At 41.1% G+C, this 17,527-nt stretch overlaps 1 protein-coding gene across 1 annotated transcript; it reads right to left on the reverse strand.

Annotated features, from left to right (window-relative positions):
* Positions 1-6,847: 6,847 nt before the first annotated feature.
* On the reverse strand, positions 6,848-15,904 carry LOC133483980 (probable nuclear hormone receptor HR38). Its single transcript, XM_061785937.1, has 7 exons — positions 15,738-15,904; positions 11,953-12,740; positions 10,474-10,603; positions 10,063-10,226; positions 9,504-9,706; positions 9,235-9,413; positions 6,848-9,150 (listed from the first exon to the last, which is right to left on the reverse strand). The coding sequence occupies exons 2-7, from the start codon at positions 12,736-12,738 to the stop codon at positions 8,888-8,890; spliced, it is 1,725 nt and encodes a 574-aa protein (XP_061641921.1). The 5' UTR covers positions 12,739-12,740; positions 15,738-15,904; the 3' UTR covers positions 6,848-8,887.
* Between the last annotated feature and the right edge of the window lie 1,623 nt (positions 15,905-17,527).

The raw sequence follows: 17,527 nt of genomic DNA on the forward strand, positions 1-17,527 counted from the left end.
AAAACAATTTTACACGATGGGCTCTATTTTTGTAGACTATGCAATGTGTGAAGCGCAAATGGTGAAGTATCTTGATTTTCGTGGACGCGTAAGGCTCGCCGGGTGTTTGCCAATTTGGCAGCCTGGTCTAAGCCAAGATGGGCGTACCGACACAACAAGGCTGTGTCCTTTGACATCTGCCCGGCACACACGGTGACAATTTGGTAACTGAAAGTTGGTCTAACGTACAGCTGCTCAGACCATGTCCAACTTGGCACCATGTAGACCGTTGGTCTAACACGATTTTTGTGAATTTGATCGAGGTGCAGGCAGACAGATACACGAGCTCCGTGGACATGTGTGGTGGATCAGACATATTTCATTCACAAATGTGTAAACAGTGGACAGCAAACCCTCTGAATCATTGCATAAAGCAAATCATTGATTCCATTATTATTATTTCTGAATCATCCCATAGGCCGGCACGCAGCTATGGAGGGGCACAAGAACAATGTAGATGGGATAAATACATGAGGTATCTGAACATCTTTAGGTCGGTTATCACTGTATTTAATCACGCTGCCTGTTGCCACATCAGCCAAGAGCAGTGACAATGCTCCGGTCATGGATCACTGCGGTCATGGATCACTGCATCTGCATATAGAGTTACAGATATGTATGTATGTATCTGTGTGTGTGTATATATATATATATATATATATATATATATATATATATATATATATATATATATATATATACATACATACACACACACGCATATATACAGTGGGTACGGAAAGTATTCAGACCCCCTTAAAATGTTAACTTTTTTATATTGCAGCCATTTGCTAAAATCATTTAAGTTCATTTTTTTCCACATTAATGTACACACAACATCCCATATTGACAGAAAAAAATTGAATTGTTGAAATTTTGGCAGAAAAACTGAAATATTACACAGCCATAAGTATTCAGACCCTTTGCTCAGTATTTAGTAGAAGCACCCTTTTGAGCTAATACAGCCATGAGCCTTTTGGGGAATGATGCAAGTTTTTCACACCTGGATTTGGGGATCATCTGCCATTCCTCCTTACAGATCCTCTCCAGTTATGTCAGCTTGGATGGTGAACATTGGTGGGCAGCCATTTCCAGGTCTTTCCAGAGATGCTCAATTGGGTTTAAGTCAGGGCTCTGGCTGGGCCATTCAAAAACAGTCATGGAGTTTTTCTGAAGCCACTTCTTCGTTACTGTAGCTGTGTGCTTAGGGTCATTGTATTTTTTGAAGATGAACCTTCGCCGCAGTCTGAGGTTCTGAGCACTCTGGAGAAGGTTTTCGTCCAGGATATCCCTGTACTTGGCCGCATTCATCTTTTCTTCGATTGCAACCAGTCTCCCTGTCCCTGCAGCTGAAAAACACACCCACAGCACGATGCTGCTGCCACTACCATGCTTCACTGTTGGGACTGTATTGGACAGGTGACGAGCAGTGCCTGGTTTTCTCCACACATACCGCTTAGAATTAAGGCCAAAAAGTTCTATCTTGTTCTCATCAGACCAGAGAATCTTATTTCTCACCATCTTGGAGTCCTTCAGGTGTTTTTTACCAAACTCCATGCAGGCTTTCATGTGTCTTGCACTGAGGAGAGGGCTTCCGTCGGGCCACTCTGTCATAAAGCCCTGACTGCTGGAGGGCTGCGGTGATGGTTGACTTTCTAGAAATTTCTCCCATCTCCCGACTGCATCTCTGGAGCTCAGCCACAGTGATCTTTGGGTTCTTCTGTACCTCTCTCACCAAGGCTCTTCTCCCCCAATTGCTCAGTTTGGCTGGACGGCCAGCTGTAGGAAGGGTTCTGATCGTCCCAAACGTCTTCCATTTCAGGATTATGGAGGCCGCGCTCTTAGGAATTTTTTTGTAACCTTGGCCAGATCTGTGCCTTGCCACAATTCTGTCTCTGAGCTCTTCAGGCAGTTCCTTTGACCTCATGATTCTCATTTGCTCTGACATGCCCTGTGAGCTCTAAAGTCTTATATAGACAGGGGCGTGGCTTTCCTAATCAAGTCCAATCAGAATAATCAAACACAGCTGGACTCCAATGAAGGTGTAGAACCATTTTAAGATCAGAAGAAATGGACAGCACCTGAGTTAAATATATGAGTGTCACAGCAAAGAGTCTGAATACCTATGGCTCCATGATATTTCAGTTTTTCTTTTTTTATAAATCACCAAAAATTTCAACAATTATGTTTTTGCTGTGTATACATGAATGAGGGAAAAAAATAACTTAAATGATTTTAACAAAGGCGGCACGGTGGACAACTGTTTAGAGCGTCAGCCTCACAGTTCTGAGGACCCGGGTTCAATCCCCGGCCCCGCCTGTGTGGAGTTTGCATGTTCTCCCCGTGCCTGAGTGGGTTTTCTCCGGGCACTCCGGTTTCCTCCCACATCCCAAAAACATGCATTAATTGGAGACTCTAAATTGCCCGTAGGCATGACTGTGAGTGCGAATGGTTGTTAGTTTCTATGTGCCCTGCGATTGGCTGGCAACCAGTTCAGGGTGTACCCCGCCTCCTGCCCGATGACAGCTGGGATAGGCTCCAGCACGCCCGCGACCCTAGTGAGGAGAAGCGGCTCAGAAAATGGATGGATGGATTTTAACAAATGGCTGCAATATAACAAAGAGTGAAAGATTTAAGGGTGTCTGAAAACCTTCCGTACCCACTGTATATAGATGGATAGATAGATAGATGGATAGAGAGAGAGAGAGAGAGAGAGAGAGAGAGAGAGAGAGAGAGAGAGAGAGAGAGAGATAGATAGATAGATAGATAGATAGATAGATAGATAGATAGATAGATAGATAGATAGATAGATAGATAGATAGATAGATAGATAGATAGATAGATAGATAGATAGATAGATAGATAGATAGATAGCGAAACAATAATCCAATCCATTCTTGGACATCAGTATAATATTTGTTTCTACATATATTTTCATATTATTTAATGATAATTTTAACATTACAACACCATTATTGTTCTTAGCTGACTGGCTGGAATAAATCACATGGTTGTACTGCCTTGAAGTGAGGTTTGTTATTCATTTTGACTTCTTATAAACGGGTTAACCATAAACTTAATGCCTATTCTTGGTTTTCTCTCAAGGATGGCAGTCCTCATTGTGTATGCATTATAGAATAACGCCATTCAAGTGCATCACTGTCAAACTCTTAGGTTTATACCAAAGACACAACAATAACAGCCATTTAATAGGCGAGGTGCAAACAGATCCTCAGCAACCTATCCTCCACTTGAGAATGATAATTCACTTAAACGTTAATACATCGGGGAGCAAAAGAGCTTTAGACGGTGATGTGGGGTGTACACGTATAACTGGGGTGGCATGGGCAGTGACATCTGCCAAGTCATTTATCAGCAGACTCTCTCGGCGAGAGAGGCCAGATCAAATTACAGAGGTTTCTATGGGCTCAACAATAGCCAGCTATAAATAAACACACAGAGGGTTTTCCACACTCAATAAGACACCCACACGTGAAAACAGAGAGCACATATGTACAAACCTGTATGTTTTAATCAACATGCTATGGCAATTAAAGGTAAATATTAGGCGCAAAACATGGAAGCCTGTTTATAGGTCTACAGAACTGGGAATGAAAGAGGAGTAATTAAATTCAGCAATGTCCCAACAGAATACAAAGCAGCTTCCCAAAGTTATTTGCAGCTCAGTCCATCAATAAACGACAGGTGCAACATCCTAAAAAACAAACCTATTAGCTTTCTGCCCATTGCGACAATATCATCAGTCTCTTCTTTAAACACACACAAGTGTTCCATGCTAATTCATGGATTGCTTTGTTAAGTTATTTGAAGTGAATCTAAAGATAATATTAATCGAACAAGTCATGTGGGATGTCAGGATACACCCGCACAATGCTGCGCCACTCTTGTGACTACAAATGTTTTTTATATTTATTACTGAGCAATTAATGTAAATATTTATGTTTGTATGTTTTCTGCCAACTCTCCCGGTGCTTTCTCCCGTTTGTATATCTGGAATGTGCTTTGGAATTCTGCTTAGCAACAAGTGACCAGATAAATTCAGAGCTGTTCTGTTGACCTACAATACTGCAAATTTAAGTTTTAATATGAATTAAGTAGTGAGTTTCTCCATGGGGTAAAATGCTTTACTGTAAGAACCTGAAACATTAAGTGCAACAAGTCACTATAACAAGCAAGTAACAAATTCATACACATGCGCGCAGATATACATTCTGTGTGAACACACTTCCATCTGCTACAGTCTGTGTCCAAATGCTGAGTGTTGTATGTCAGGGCAGAGTTCTAAAGTTGAGAGGCTGACAGCAAATCCAGATGACACCATTCCACTTTTGAAATGAAAAGGGGGCAGGGCATGAGAGTTCCCTTTGCATGCAGACATGATATATACAACATGAACAAAATAAAGTCCACATAGAACTTGACATCAGCCTGTCAAACACCTGTGGGGTGGACTACAACAGAAAATACCACTGACCTCTGTCCTCACAAATCTAGATGAATGGACAAACTTTCACACTTAATAGTCATGTCCATAAGGGTTGACCAAGGGTTTTTAATTGCACTTTTGTGTACGATCTGCAGTTACCATCCTTCCATCCATCCATCCATTTTCTGAGCCGCTTCTCCTCAGTAAGGTCGCGGGCGTGCTGGAGCCTATCCCAGCTATCATCGGGCAGGAGGCGGGGTACACCCTGAACTGGTTGCCAGACAATCGCAGGGCACATACAAACAAACAAACAACCATTCACACTCACATTCACACCTACGGGCAATTTAGAGTTGTCAATTAACCTACCATGCATGTTTTTTGAGATGTGGGAGGAAACCGCAGTCCCTGGAGAAAACCCACGCAGGCACGGGGAGAACATGCAAACTCCACACAGGCGGGGCCGGGGATTGAACCTAGGTCCTCAGAACTGTGAGGCAGACGCTCTAACCAGTCGCCCACCGTGCCGCAGTGACCATACAGTTATGTTAAAAAAAAAAAAATAAAAATACAAAACCTTAAATTCATGAATGGTCATCACATGATCACATACTGTACAACAAGAATTTGTTTTGGTGTGTATGTTAAAGTTGACAAAGAAGTGAAGAAACATATTCCCTCCTCCAGGTTGCTACCCTTTTTTCCACTTAGTCTGTCAGCACCAAAGCCCAGACGACCATATCTCGGAGTACAGTGGGATCAAGTGTCGCGCGGAAAATAACAGCGGAACAGTGTCTTCTTCCTCTAGTCTGGAGGAAGATGCTAGCCTGGCCAACTTGACAACATTTAGTAGACTTCACAGCAGGTTTTATGTCAGTGCAACTCTACTGTCTAGTCAGCAAATATGGTCGAATGTGGTCATGAACACGAGAGAATAGAAGAATATATTTTCTTGCACACAAAGCTCTACTGAAGTTCAACAAATACACATAGAGGACAACTGGTTTTAATGTGCCTCCCTGTTGAGAGGGTTGAATCTCAACTCAGGCCCTCCTGTGTGGAGCTTGCGTGGTTTTTCTCCGGGTACTACGACTTCCTCCCACATTTCAAAATCATGAAGGTTGAGTTAATGAAGACTCAAAATTGTACGTTTCATTCATTTGTTACATTTGTTTCACAAAAATCTGAGCCGTTACATTGAACTTCATATTCATTATATTAAGTTGATGTTATGTAGTTTAAGTCATCTATCCATCATTTGTACTCACATTCACACCCATGGGCAGTTCAGAGTCTTCAGTCAACCTACCAAACATGTTTTTGGGATGTGGGAGGAAACCGGAGTACCCGGAGAAAACCCACGCAAGTAGGGGAGAACATGCAAACTCCACACAGGTGAGATTTGAACCCGAATCCTCAAAACTGTGAGGCAGATGTGCGAACCAGTCCCCCACCACGCCTGGTTTAAAGTCAGTAGATGTTAACTGCAAGAAGACAAAGTACATGCAAACAGATGTGAGCTTGCTGACAGAGTGGACAATGACACCATGGACATTTTTGGCTAATGTTAGCATTTTATGATCAACATGATTGAGTGAGTGAGCTGACTGTACTGTTTAATACATATTTTGAATTTCTGAAAGGTTTCTATATCAATTGATATTTCACAATGACAGAGTGGACATGTTAAGCTTAACAACATGTAACTACACACATGGAAATGTTTGAAACATATGTGTAAATATTTACCATATAACAAACCACTGTTTCAGCCTGCATTGAAAAAAGACCAAATGCACATTTTAAGAGATTTATCATTGTATTAGTATGTGTGCAAATGTTTGGCCACTTATCATAAGACCTCAGAGTTTCATTATTCTGCTACATTTTCATGATGACTTTGTGATGGTGATGAGGACACCAAAGGCACTTCAAAGTGATAAAGACCAAGGTGTGTACAGTATGTTAGTGTGATTGGTTGTTACACCATTTACAATGGTTGTTATAGCCTGCCTCTTGCCCAAAAAACATGTTTCCAAATTTTCAATATGGAGTGTTGTCTGTTAAATTTTCAGAGAGAAATTAATTTTATCCATATTGGAATAATGCTGCAACACAAAATGTGGAAAAAGTGAATCATAATGAATACTTTCTGGATATACTGTATTGTCTAAATAATCTTAATATCACACTGAGTTTTATATATATATATATATATATATATATATATATATATATATATATATATATATATATATATATATATTATATATAATATATATATATATATATATATTATATATATATATATTTTATATATAAACAAAAGGTGAAGCAGACAATAGACCAAAGTCTCAGGTACTTATTTTGTATTCATTTAATTTTCATATTTTGTTTCAGTACAGTTATAAGCTGTCTAATAAAGAATGTGACTATGTGACAGGTTGCGCCACCATCGGGTAAGTTATCTCACTATATAGGGTAAGATGTCACACTGGATTTTACAACTAATAAAACAAGGCCAAAATGATTGTTGTTCTCACAAGTCCACATGTATCACTGGTAGGATTTTTATCTGGAAGAAGCCTATTTTAAAATATATAAAATTAACTTTATTTACTTTGGGTTGTGCAAAAAGTTTGATTGGCGGTCATCTCAGCTCACAATGTCCAATTCTCTTCTCAGACAGGACACGACCCCTGACAATGTAAAGGAAGAAAACTAGTATTCTACTTTTTAGTTGCAACCTCTGGTGGAGAAGATATTTGCAATGTGATCCATGTGACAAACCTCGGTCTCACCTATATATATATATATATATATATATATATATAAACACAGTATATATCATTTATTTATTTATTTTTTATACAGGAAAATTGCAAACATACCGATACCATGAATATACTGTAATTGCAACCTCTCATTGTCAAACTGGAAACGGCATTTTCTTGAGGAGAATGCACATTTAGAGATACGGTAGATGTACTGTAGATGTCGTGGATATTCATTTTACATTTAAACCTCAAAATGAAAGCACTTGGTATTTCATTTTAAGAATTTATTATCAAATATACTCCCTTTGTGAACACTTCTGCATCATGAAAAGCCTCCTTCTCCATGACTGGAGAATGAAGTCTATTGTATATCATTGGGTTGAACATTGTTTGTAGAGGTCTTAGCTTTAGGCAGTTTCTCCTAACATTCCGTTGACAGTTTTCAAGATATTTGCATGGTTCACTTCAAGGGTCAATTAAAATGAAGGAAACACGTAACAGAAGAATGTGACAGACATTATCAGACACAGTAACATAAGTCAGTATTCATTTTAAGAACAAGAAGTCAGTAATATGCATGATCCTTACATTCAAATTATAAAATGGCTTCAAATATGCTTTTGAACAATTGATTCATTTGTAGACATTTCATTTCTTGATACACTCACTCCGTGCAATGTTCACGCATCATATACTCTTTGTACAACTACAGGTACAGTATATTGACTCATATGCTTCAGGCACTTTACGGCAAAAGCTTTTTCAGTGATGGCTGAATTAAAATTTGTCATTGTCTTGGTTTATGATATTAGGAATGACATTGACATTGAGTCACATGAGTTTGCCGAAAGGGTTGTTTTTGCAAAGGCACTTTTTTATTCACTACACATATCAACAAATGTGTTTGTGTGCGTGTCAACTGGAAGGCTGCCAGCATCACCTTTTAAAAGGTGTTAAAAAACGGCAACACGAGAGTAATGGCAGAACATTTTCTTGAATTTAAGGCCATAAGGACCACAAATAAACTACTGTATGCGGTTTTATCAAAACAGGTGTAAACTTTGGCCCTTCCGCAACTATTGTTGTGTCTCCCTTATAAAACACTGGGGCACAATGTCCATTTTATATATTACAACATGTGACCCTTGTCCGCAAGTGTCTCTGTTCTCAGTGGGACCAATAGACAACAAACTACTTAAGAGATTTTATTTATTCAGGTTTAGCTACCATCAGTGAACACTGCATTGCCAAAAATGTTTTTAGTTGCATAGCATGGTAACATTTACACATTTAGCACACCAATAAATTCCTTTCAACAAATGCACTCTCCAAATATATGACCACTAATGTCAGTTCAGCCATCTTTGTAATACCCAAGCACATATTGTACGTAATGTAACATGAAGACATCTCAGTAGACATCATCATCGGAGTGCTTAGTGCGATGTTACACCTCGAGTGGTTCCATGGGGTGCCAATCTTTAAAGATTCCGCATGCATGTTTAAAGATAGCTGCTGTGTAGGGGTACCCGTTATTAGGTGACAAGTAAAGTGCTTTTTAGCACCAGCAAAACCACAAAAATCATATAAGGTGCATTCTTTCTCCTTTTGTGTTCATTTGTATTCAGAATGGTAAGATATCCATAAATATTTTATCCACGATAGGTGGAGGAGGGACAAGGTTCTCCAGTTTTAGGTAGAAGATGCGCTGCAGCCCCTGTGTGCAAAGAGTCCTCAGCTCGGGGAGCTTACCCAGAAGCCGAGAGAGATAGTTGGGGTGGGTTCGACTTGTTTCCGATCTGTTTCCACTCACGTGTTCCCTTAAAGAAGAGATGAGATTGCTCTGGAAGTCTTCAACACGTTTGGGTTCTTTGAGGCCGTGGCGATCTAAGAGCAAAAGTTGTCACACAGTGAGAAACATTGTCCTGGCATGTAACGAATGCACTGTGTGAAGGAAACAAACGGTCAAACCAGTGATGATGACGAGTGCTGAAAGGCACGCAAACAGGGAGACATCTAAGCTCATTCGGTGAAGGCTCTGGGAAAAATCCATGATGGAGTCGATCCAGTCCCCAAAACTACGAACACACTGCAGTCGGTGGAGGACCATGCCGTTACAGAAGATCAGTTTGTGCTTCTCCGGATTTGACCTGCAGTGATGTAAGCCATTTGAATGAAATGATATACTAAGACAGACGGTATAATGGTAAACATAATACTAGTTCTTAAATGCAGCCAACCTGTATGCCAGGCGTAGGATGAACAGCTCAACAAAAGCAGACTCAAGAAGTAGCTGCTGGTCCTCTTTGCAGAAGTCAGAGAATCCTGGGATGGTTTCAGCCCAGGTTTTTATTACCTCCAATGATCCGGTCAGTAGGTCATAGAACTGCTGGATGTCATCGGCATCCTCCTTCTCTGATACATTGTCCACTGTCTCCTGGTACTGAGGGGGAAGAGGAGGCAGGTAACACATAATTCATTCATCTGCATATTTTATTTTATATCATGAATTTTAAGCACAGCTTCTGTTACCATGACTGCCAAAGGCGGAGCTAATGTGTTGCGACCACGTGAGGGCTACTACTACTAGCCCAGCGTGGAAAGAAGAAACGCGAGCGCCCATTTGGAACTCGACAGTATTTTTAGCACTTGATCACCACGCCTCCAAATTACAATTGTGAATTATTGGGCGGATCCTTGCATGCAGCAGAAACATGGACAAATGCAAATATACCTCGCAAGTATGCAAACAAGCAACCAGAAACAACAGAAAGACATGATGCAAACATGGACTCTTACCTTGGAGTAGTCAAGCTTGCCAATGGTTGGGTTGGAGTCTAAATGTGCTCGCACTAGCGAGGAAATGATGTTGACAGTGGAAGTGGTGGAGGAAGCCTCAGCCGCCGTCTTCGGTTTGGATGGTAGACGACCTCGGCGACCCTTCAGGCTGTCTGTTCGAACAACTAGGGACAGAAAGGATGAGAGAAGATTTCAAGCTCACGCTTGTGTCCTTCACATGGCTGCGCTACGCACATCAAAAAACAGCTGCGACAGTATATCAATTTCTTTCTGCAGCTGGCATTGTAAATCTCAACTAACGTGTCTTTCATTCTGAGCTTTGGTTTCACAAGATTGTCATTACAAACCATGGTTTGGTCATCATCATGTGTAAGCCATTGAAAACTGAAAGTGAGGCTGACGTTACATTACCTTCTTTGACCATTCCCACTGTAAGACATTTCTGGAAACGGCAAAACTGGCAGCGGTTCCTCCTCCTCTTGTCCACTGGACAGTCTTTATTGGCCAGGCAAACATACTTTGCATTTTTCTGCACAGTTCGCTGTCAGTCAGGAGGGGAGAAAAACAATATGACTATGGATAGATTGTTTATCATGCTCAAATTACAGTAGCAATAGTAGCCCTTTATTGGGCAAAGGACCATATTTGGTAACCTAAGTGTGCTCAGAATGGACTTGGCAGTCCTCACTATATTTGGGAGATGAATTCTATGATTTCCCCAAGTCAATCAGCAAACAAAAATAATGTCATTAAAAATGTATTGAATTGGTTTTTTTTATATATATTTTTTTGATTGTATTTATTGTAACTGTTTGAATTACTTTAAGTATCATTTCCTTTTTTGCATCTTGGAAACTGTGCAAATAATTACTAAAAAGCTAATACGAAAACAATGTATAACACTGTCATTTTATAATAGGCTACCAGTACTAAACAGTGATGCCTTGTGATATGGGTTTAATTCGTTCCTTGACCATGCTTGTAACTCAAAACACTCATATCTCAAATTATTGTTTCCCATTGAAATGGATGGAAATGCAATTAATCTGATAACTGTCATGCGTTTTCAATAAGAAAAATAGAACTCTACAATATTGTACTTTATAAAAACATACAGTAATGACCTAATTTGAGTCTAATAAACAGCAAAATAATATAGTAGTAAACAGTTGTTGCCAGACCTTTAGCTTCAATTCATTAGATATTGTGCTGCTCCTTCTGGTGTGAGTGCCTTGAGCCCCTTAGGCCAGTATAACACAGACACAGAGACACGTGTAGAAGAGTTTCACAACTGACTTGGTAAGCTGCATTCTTGTAATATTAGTTGTTTTTCACAAACGATAAATAATATATGCTTGTGATTATTGTTATATTGTCTGTCTAAATATGTTGCTCCACCGTTTTTGTTCAGATATCCATTGCTTTAAGTGTTATAACACCTCCACAATCTTGATATTTGTTCGCCCGTCTATGGCATTTTGCATTTGTTAGCATTAACCTAAACAGACTTTATTAAGGCAAAGCTCTGTGGGTGTTTTAAATACACAACATATATTTTCCTTTTTTTATGTTTAGTGACAATAAACGTAAGTGGGAGTGGCATTAAACAGCTTGAAGCCTCATTTTTTAAGAATTGTTGCTTGTTGTAAAGTGAGTTATGTTCACTGCCACCATAGAGCAGTTCTATCTCAAAAGGTTGTGTAACTCATATCTCAACGCGCCACTTTACTTAAAAATTTCTATTGTGTTGTACTGGTAAAGGTTTTTCAACAAGTGTCCTCTGTTGGGCTGACAACATTAAAATGTGAAATCAAAGAAATTCATTTCAGTAGATTTCAGTTTGTATTTCTCTGAAGGAGGACGAATGCAATCCACACTTCTTCCACTCACTTTGAAGAAACCTTTGCAGCCTTCACAGGTGCGGACGCCATAGTGCTGACAGGAAGCATTATCTCCGCACACGGCACAGCGGCCCTCGCTCAAACCTGGATTGTGGATTTTGGGAGACCCCTCTGCAAGCCTGGCGCTGTGCTCCATGGACATGATGGGCCAATGCAGTGAAGACACGTGCTGCTGATGGGACATGAAGAAGGGCTCGTCCTGACCTAGCTGAGCATCCTGGTGGGGCAACACGGGAGAGTGCTGTTCCGGTGTGGGGCTGAAGGGGAAAAAAGAGGACTGCTTATCAGCCGTGGGGGCTGGATTGTAGGGGCTGAAAGGGGAATCCCATACAGGTCCACACAGTGTCTGAAAGCCTGTAGTTGGAGGGGAGGCGGCGGGGTACCCTGGACTCCCGTAGTAGTCGGAGCCGCATGATGACATTGTCTCATCAAGGTAGCTGAGTGTAAATGAGCCTGGGCAACAGCCATACACTTGGAGGTCATCCAGTTTGTAGGCTTGGTTCTGCATCTGGCAGTCTGTAATTTCAGCGACTGAGGTGTGGCCGAATGAAACTGTAGATGTGGAAGGCGAGGCGGGAATCTTGCAGGAAAACGCATCAAACTCTCCTATGTAGCCACTTCCCACTAAGGTATTGATGCTGGGTAACAAGGATGTAGACAGCTGCTCCTTCTGGCCACCGATGTCCATCACCGGTTTGGCATCGAGATCAGAGTTTAAGAAGATTAAGTGGGTGTCATGGGTCAGGGATACATGCTGCGTTTGTACACAGGGCATTGCTGGGGCACACAAGGACATCAATTACCACAGGTGAAACAAAACACGGGTGTAAGACATGTCATGTTCAGTCAGTCATGCTTTGAAAATGTTACATATCCAAAACCACTGCTTACGTTCCACACAAACATCTCAGTTACCACAACGGAGTAGTTAGGCACTAAATCACAGAAATACAGTTCAGTGCCTACGTACAGTAGGTACAGTGATACGCGAGGTGTCAGCATTCATATAAGACAGGGATCACGGTGCTATTTCTTGGGTACTGATTAATGCAAGGAGCTACCAGCTTGATACACACTAATGGAATAAAAACTTTACTCGAATTACTTTTAATTATTTGTTATTAATAATAATAAATGATATTCATCTATGTGAAGTCACTGATCATGTTAATGATTTCTCACACTAATCAACAATGAGTTAACAAGGTAGCAAACAGATACGGTAAATATCGACACGCAGCACTTTAGTTCTATAAATATGCAAGTGTTTACATTTTCAAATAATCATTTCTACAACATTGTCCCATTTTTTAGACCAGGGCCGCTGGATACTCATGTGGTTCTTGGGGACAACCTGATGCCTGTGGGCACCTTGTTGGTGACCTCTGCTATAAGAGCTTGGGCCAGCGGCTAAAAAAAACAATAATTGTGCTTTTTCTTTGCTGTTTGTGGCTTTTTTTCTGAGACGTTTTAAAAAGAAGGGCCTGCCGGAGAAGAAAAGAATAATAATATTCACTGGATGTTACTGTAAATGACGTACTGTCACACATTCATAACAGTATGCGGTGTCCCGATACTTTTGCCTGTGTGGTCATAGTCGTCATTTTTTGCAAACTTCCATCAATTACACCTTTTGTGATGAAAGCTAAAGCGGGAGTTTGCAATTTTAAAACAAAACGTCAAGTGTTTCATTTTTGTTTTGTTGTCATGTTTGCAGATTTTTGCATACAAATTTCCCACTGAACTGTTACCTTGTTATCGCAGAAAAAGCCTCTTATTCCTATTGGAATGATAGTATAATACTAAAGGCTCTATTTTGGTGGACTGCACAACTGCAGCGCAGTGCAAAATCTGACTCATCTTGATTTTCGTGCAAGCACATGTTTGCCAATTTGGCAGACCAGTCTGTGCCAAGATGGGCGTACCGGCGCAGCGAGGGTGTGTTCTTTGACATTGCGGCCAGAGCATTGACAATCTGATGGCAGAATTTCGGTCTAAAGCTACGCTTTTTGAGACCAGCTCTAACTTTTGGTGCAGCTCGTCTAACGTGATTTTAGGGAATTTGATCGGGGCACAAGCAGACAGATTCTGAGCTCCATGGATGCCCTCAGTTATCGCCAGCTCATACTGTCTTTAATCGTTGTCTGTTGCCACACCGGCCATGAGCATGTTAACCATGTTAACTCTCACAACGGACCGCCACAGACCACCCTTTTTTAAATATGCCGGCTCCACGAATCTTTCAAATTACGAAAACCCAGAGTAACGCCTCCGTGCAGTTACACCACTCGCCACTCCTGATTTAAGGTGGTCATGAAACTAGAGCCCTAAATGTTATCGGTTTGAAGTTTTAAAGTTTTGTGCCCACGATGAGTGTGCAACAAATGATTGACACCCCTTCTGTCTCCGATTGGTTGTTTTTCCTCAAGCACAGTGGTGTCTTGTATATCAAATTAGAGGCACAAGATGGGGCCAGGGATGGCTGATTTTTTTCAAAGATCATATTTATCATGTACTACTGTCAGGTCACATTGACTGTTTTAACAAATAACACAAAAATGTTTTTTGTTTTTTTTAATTGTGAACCTTCCCTTTCAGGCTGAATTTGTCCTTTTGTAATATTAACTGCGGTCATCTTATTTTTACACTTGTATGATATGTTACGTTGTTATTTCTATCATTCCTGTACAGTTACTATAGGTTTAAAAAATGTGACACTCGACTCTGGAAAATATTATTTCTGCTTCCGTTATTTCCGAAGGGGAAAATTTGTTTTGAAACCAGATCCCGAATTGTTGGTCCATCGAGGCTCCACTGTATTCCTTATAGTCAGTAATTCTAAACTGCCTTCTGTTTCCTTTATTATCCCCTTGAATGCCTTATTTCCCATTATGCCCTCTCCTTGGCTTCAAGGCATCTCAGCCCTCTTTAGAAAGTGTAGCCCTTTGGCCCAGCAGAGCCGTCAGATGCTGTCAGATATTGTGTTACTGACTGTTCATGTTCTTAAGAACTCCTTGAGTGGAGGGCAACCCTCTTTCACAGGGACTGAACCAGGGAGTGTTGCAGATTGTATTACAGGAAGGGCCCAGTGCCATGTAAAATGGGAAGGGTGGCAAAGCCTGATTATGCATGTGTGTTTGTGTGCATGTGCGTGTGTGTGTGTGTGTGTAGGTGTCTGTGTGTATGTGGTGTACTTGCACAGATGTCTGTTTGAGGACTGATTCGAGACATTGTCAGGACATTATTGGAAAGTGACGTTTCAAACGGTCCTCACTGTGAGACCTTTAAAGTGTGGCATGAAGGTTAACACTTGCCTTTTCCTGTTTACACCTGCATTGAGACTCACTCTAAAGGCAACTTTGTTAAGCCTCTGTAGAAAAGCTTTAATAGAACTGTACAAGATTTAATAGCTTTAATAGCTGAAGCTTTAATAGAACTGTACAAACATTTTGCACTGTACATGGGATAATGCCATCATCTTTTAAGATTTTCAACAACCTAAAGTACATCTCACTTGTAAACTGGAGACAACTATTAAATGAGATTTCAAACTACAAGATACACAATTTTTTTTAACTTGATGATGTAAAATCTCCGTCAGAATAATCTCTGGATTTAAGAAGAAAAATAAAATAACTGAAATTCACTTAAAATGTCACATTTACTTCATCAGAAGTGGGGGGGTTTTCCTGTGCTGTTTTTGCAGGATTTTTCTACTCATGCATGGCGTCATCGTCATTGATCGCAAATATTGCTCATGAAGCAAACACTGACCTGATTCATGTAAATATCCAGATTCTGATGTTGTTCATGTATTCCAAAGGTCTGAGCTAGGCCACACTGATGCACACGCCCACTCCCACACACGCGCGCACACTCACGCGCATACAAGCATCAGTTCAGATCCACGCGGGACGCACCACCCGCGTCTTGTTTTATCACGCTGTGGAGACTACAAGGCGGGACCGTGCCTAAAACGGTGGAAGGAGAGGAGGGGTAGTTTCCGGTCCTCGACCAATCACGTCACGGTCACCACAGACGTCATTTGAGTGACGCATTCACGGGATTCCACTGACGCAAACGCCACTCGCCCTCTAAAGATAAACCACTAACTTGCTGCTCACGTGGGACTATTAATGGACGAGAAAAGACAAACAATAGCGGCTACAACAAATGTGTGCGTTTGACATTTTTGATAAAACTGGATCCGTGCTTCGTTGTTATTAACCACTGTCACCTAAACCTTCTCAACTTCGAAACAACAATCATTTTTCTACTTAAGCTACACAGCCTGAAATATTCAGTCAAAATAATATCATAACCACAAGAAGTTTGTGTTGGATGAAACCGGAATAATATAAATGGGGGGAATGACACAACAATTTTCCAACACAAAATAATGGAAATTTAAGTTATCTGGAGCAGTACTGTGGAATAGGAGTTAGCACGTCTGCCCCACAATTCTGAGGTCGGGGTTGGAATTCCTGTGTGGAGTTATCTAGCTAGCTAGCTAGTAGATAGATAGATAGATAGATAGATAGATATAGATATAGATATAGATATATAGATAGAAAGATAGATAGATAGATAGATAGATAGATGTGTGCATGTGTATATACAGCATATAGAAAACATGATGTCCTTGTTAACCTAATGACATCCATCCATCCATTTTCTGAGCCGCTTCTCCTCACTAGGGTCGCGGGCGTGCTGGAGCCCATCCCAGCTGTCATCGGGCAGGAGGCGGGGTACACCCTGAACTGGTTGCCAGCCAATCGCAGGGCACATAGAAACTAACAACCATTCGCACTCACAGTCAGGCCTACGGGCAATTTTAGAGTCTCCAATTAATGCATGTTTTTGGGATGTGGGAGGAAACCGGAGTGCCCGGAGAAAACCCACGCAGGCACGGGGAGAACATGCAAACTCCACACAGGCGGGACCGGGGATTGAACCCCGCTCCTCAGAACTGTGAGGCTGACGCTCTAACCAGTCGGCCACCGTGCCGCCAACCTAATGACAAATGTGCACAATTTTGACAATATCGCATCATACGACAAACCAGATAAGTGAGTCTTCCATAAAAATGTCCCAAATTATCAAGATGAAACTGTTCAAAAGTGTAACTGAGTCTAACCTTTTCAAACAATAGATTGCATGACAAGGTGTCGCTTCAAGGTCATCCATCCATCTATTTTCCATACCTCTTATCCGCACTAGGGTCGCGGGCGTGCTGGCGCCTATCTCAGCTGACTGAGCGAGAGGCGGAGTACACCCTGAACTGGTCACCAGCCAATCGCAGGGCACATATAAATAAACAACCATTCACACTCACATTCACACTCGCATTCACACTCACATTCACACCTATGGGCAATTTAGAGTTGTCAATTAGCCTACCAAGCATGTTTTGGGGATGTGGGAGGAAACCGGAGTGCCCGGAGAAAACCCATGCAGGCACGGGGAGAACATGCAAACTCCACACAGGCGGGGCCGGATTTTAATCTGGATCCTCAGAAGTGTGATGCAGATATGCTCATGCCACTTCAAGGTCATATTTGGGA

Source organism: Phyllopteryx taeniolatus, chromosome 9 (assembly GCF_024500385.1).
Source record: "Phyllopteryx taeniolatus isolate TA_2022b chromosome 9, UOR_Ptae_1.2, whole genome shotgun sequence".
Classification (NCBI taxonomy): domain Eukaryota; kingdom Metazoa; phylum Chordata; class Actinopteri; order Syngnathiformes; family Syngnathidae; genus Phyllopteryx; species Phyllopteryx taeniolatus.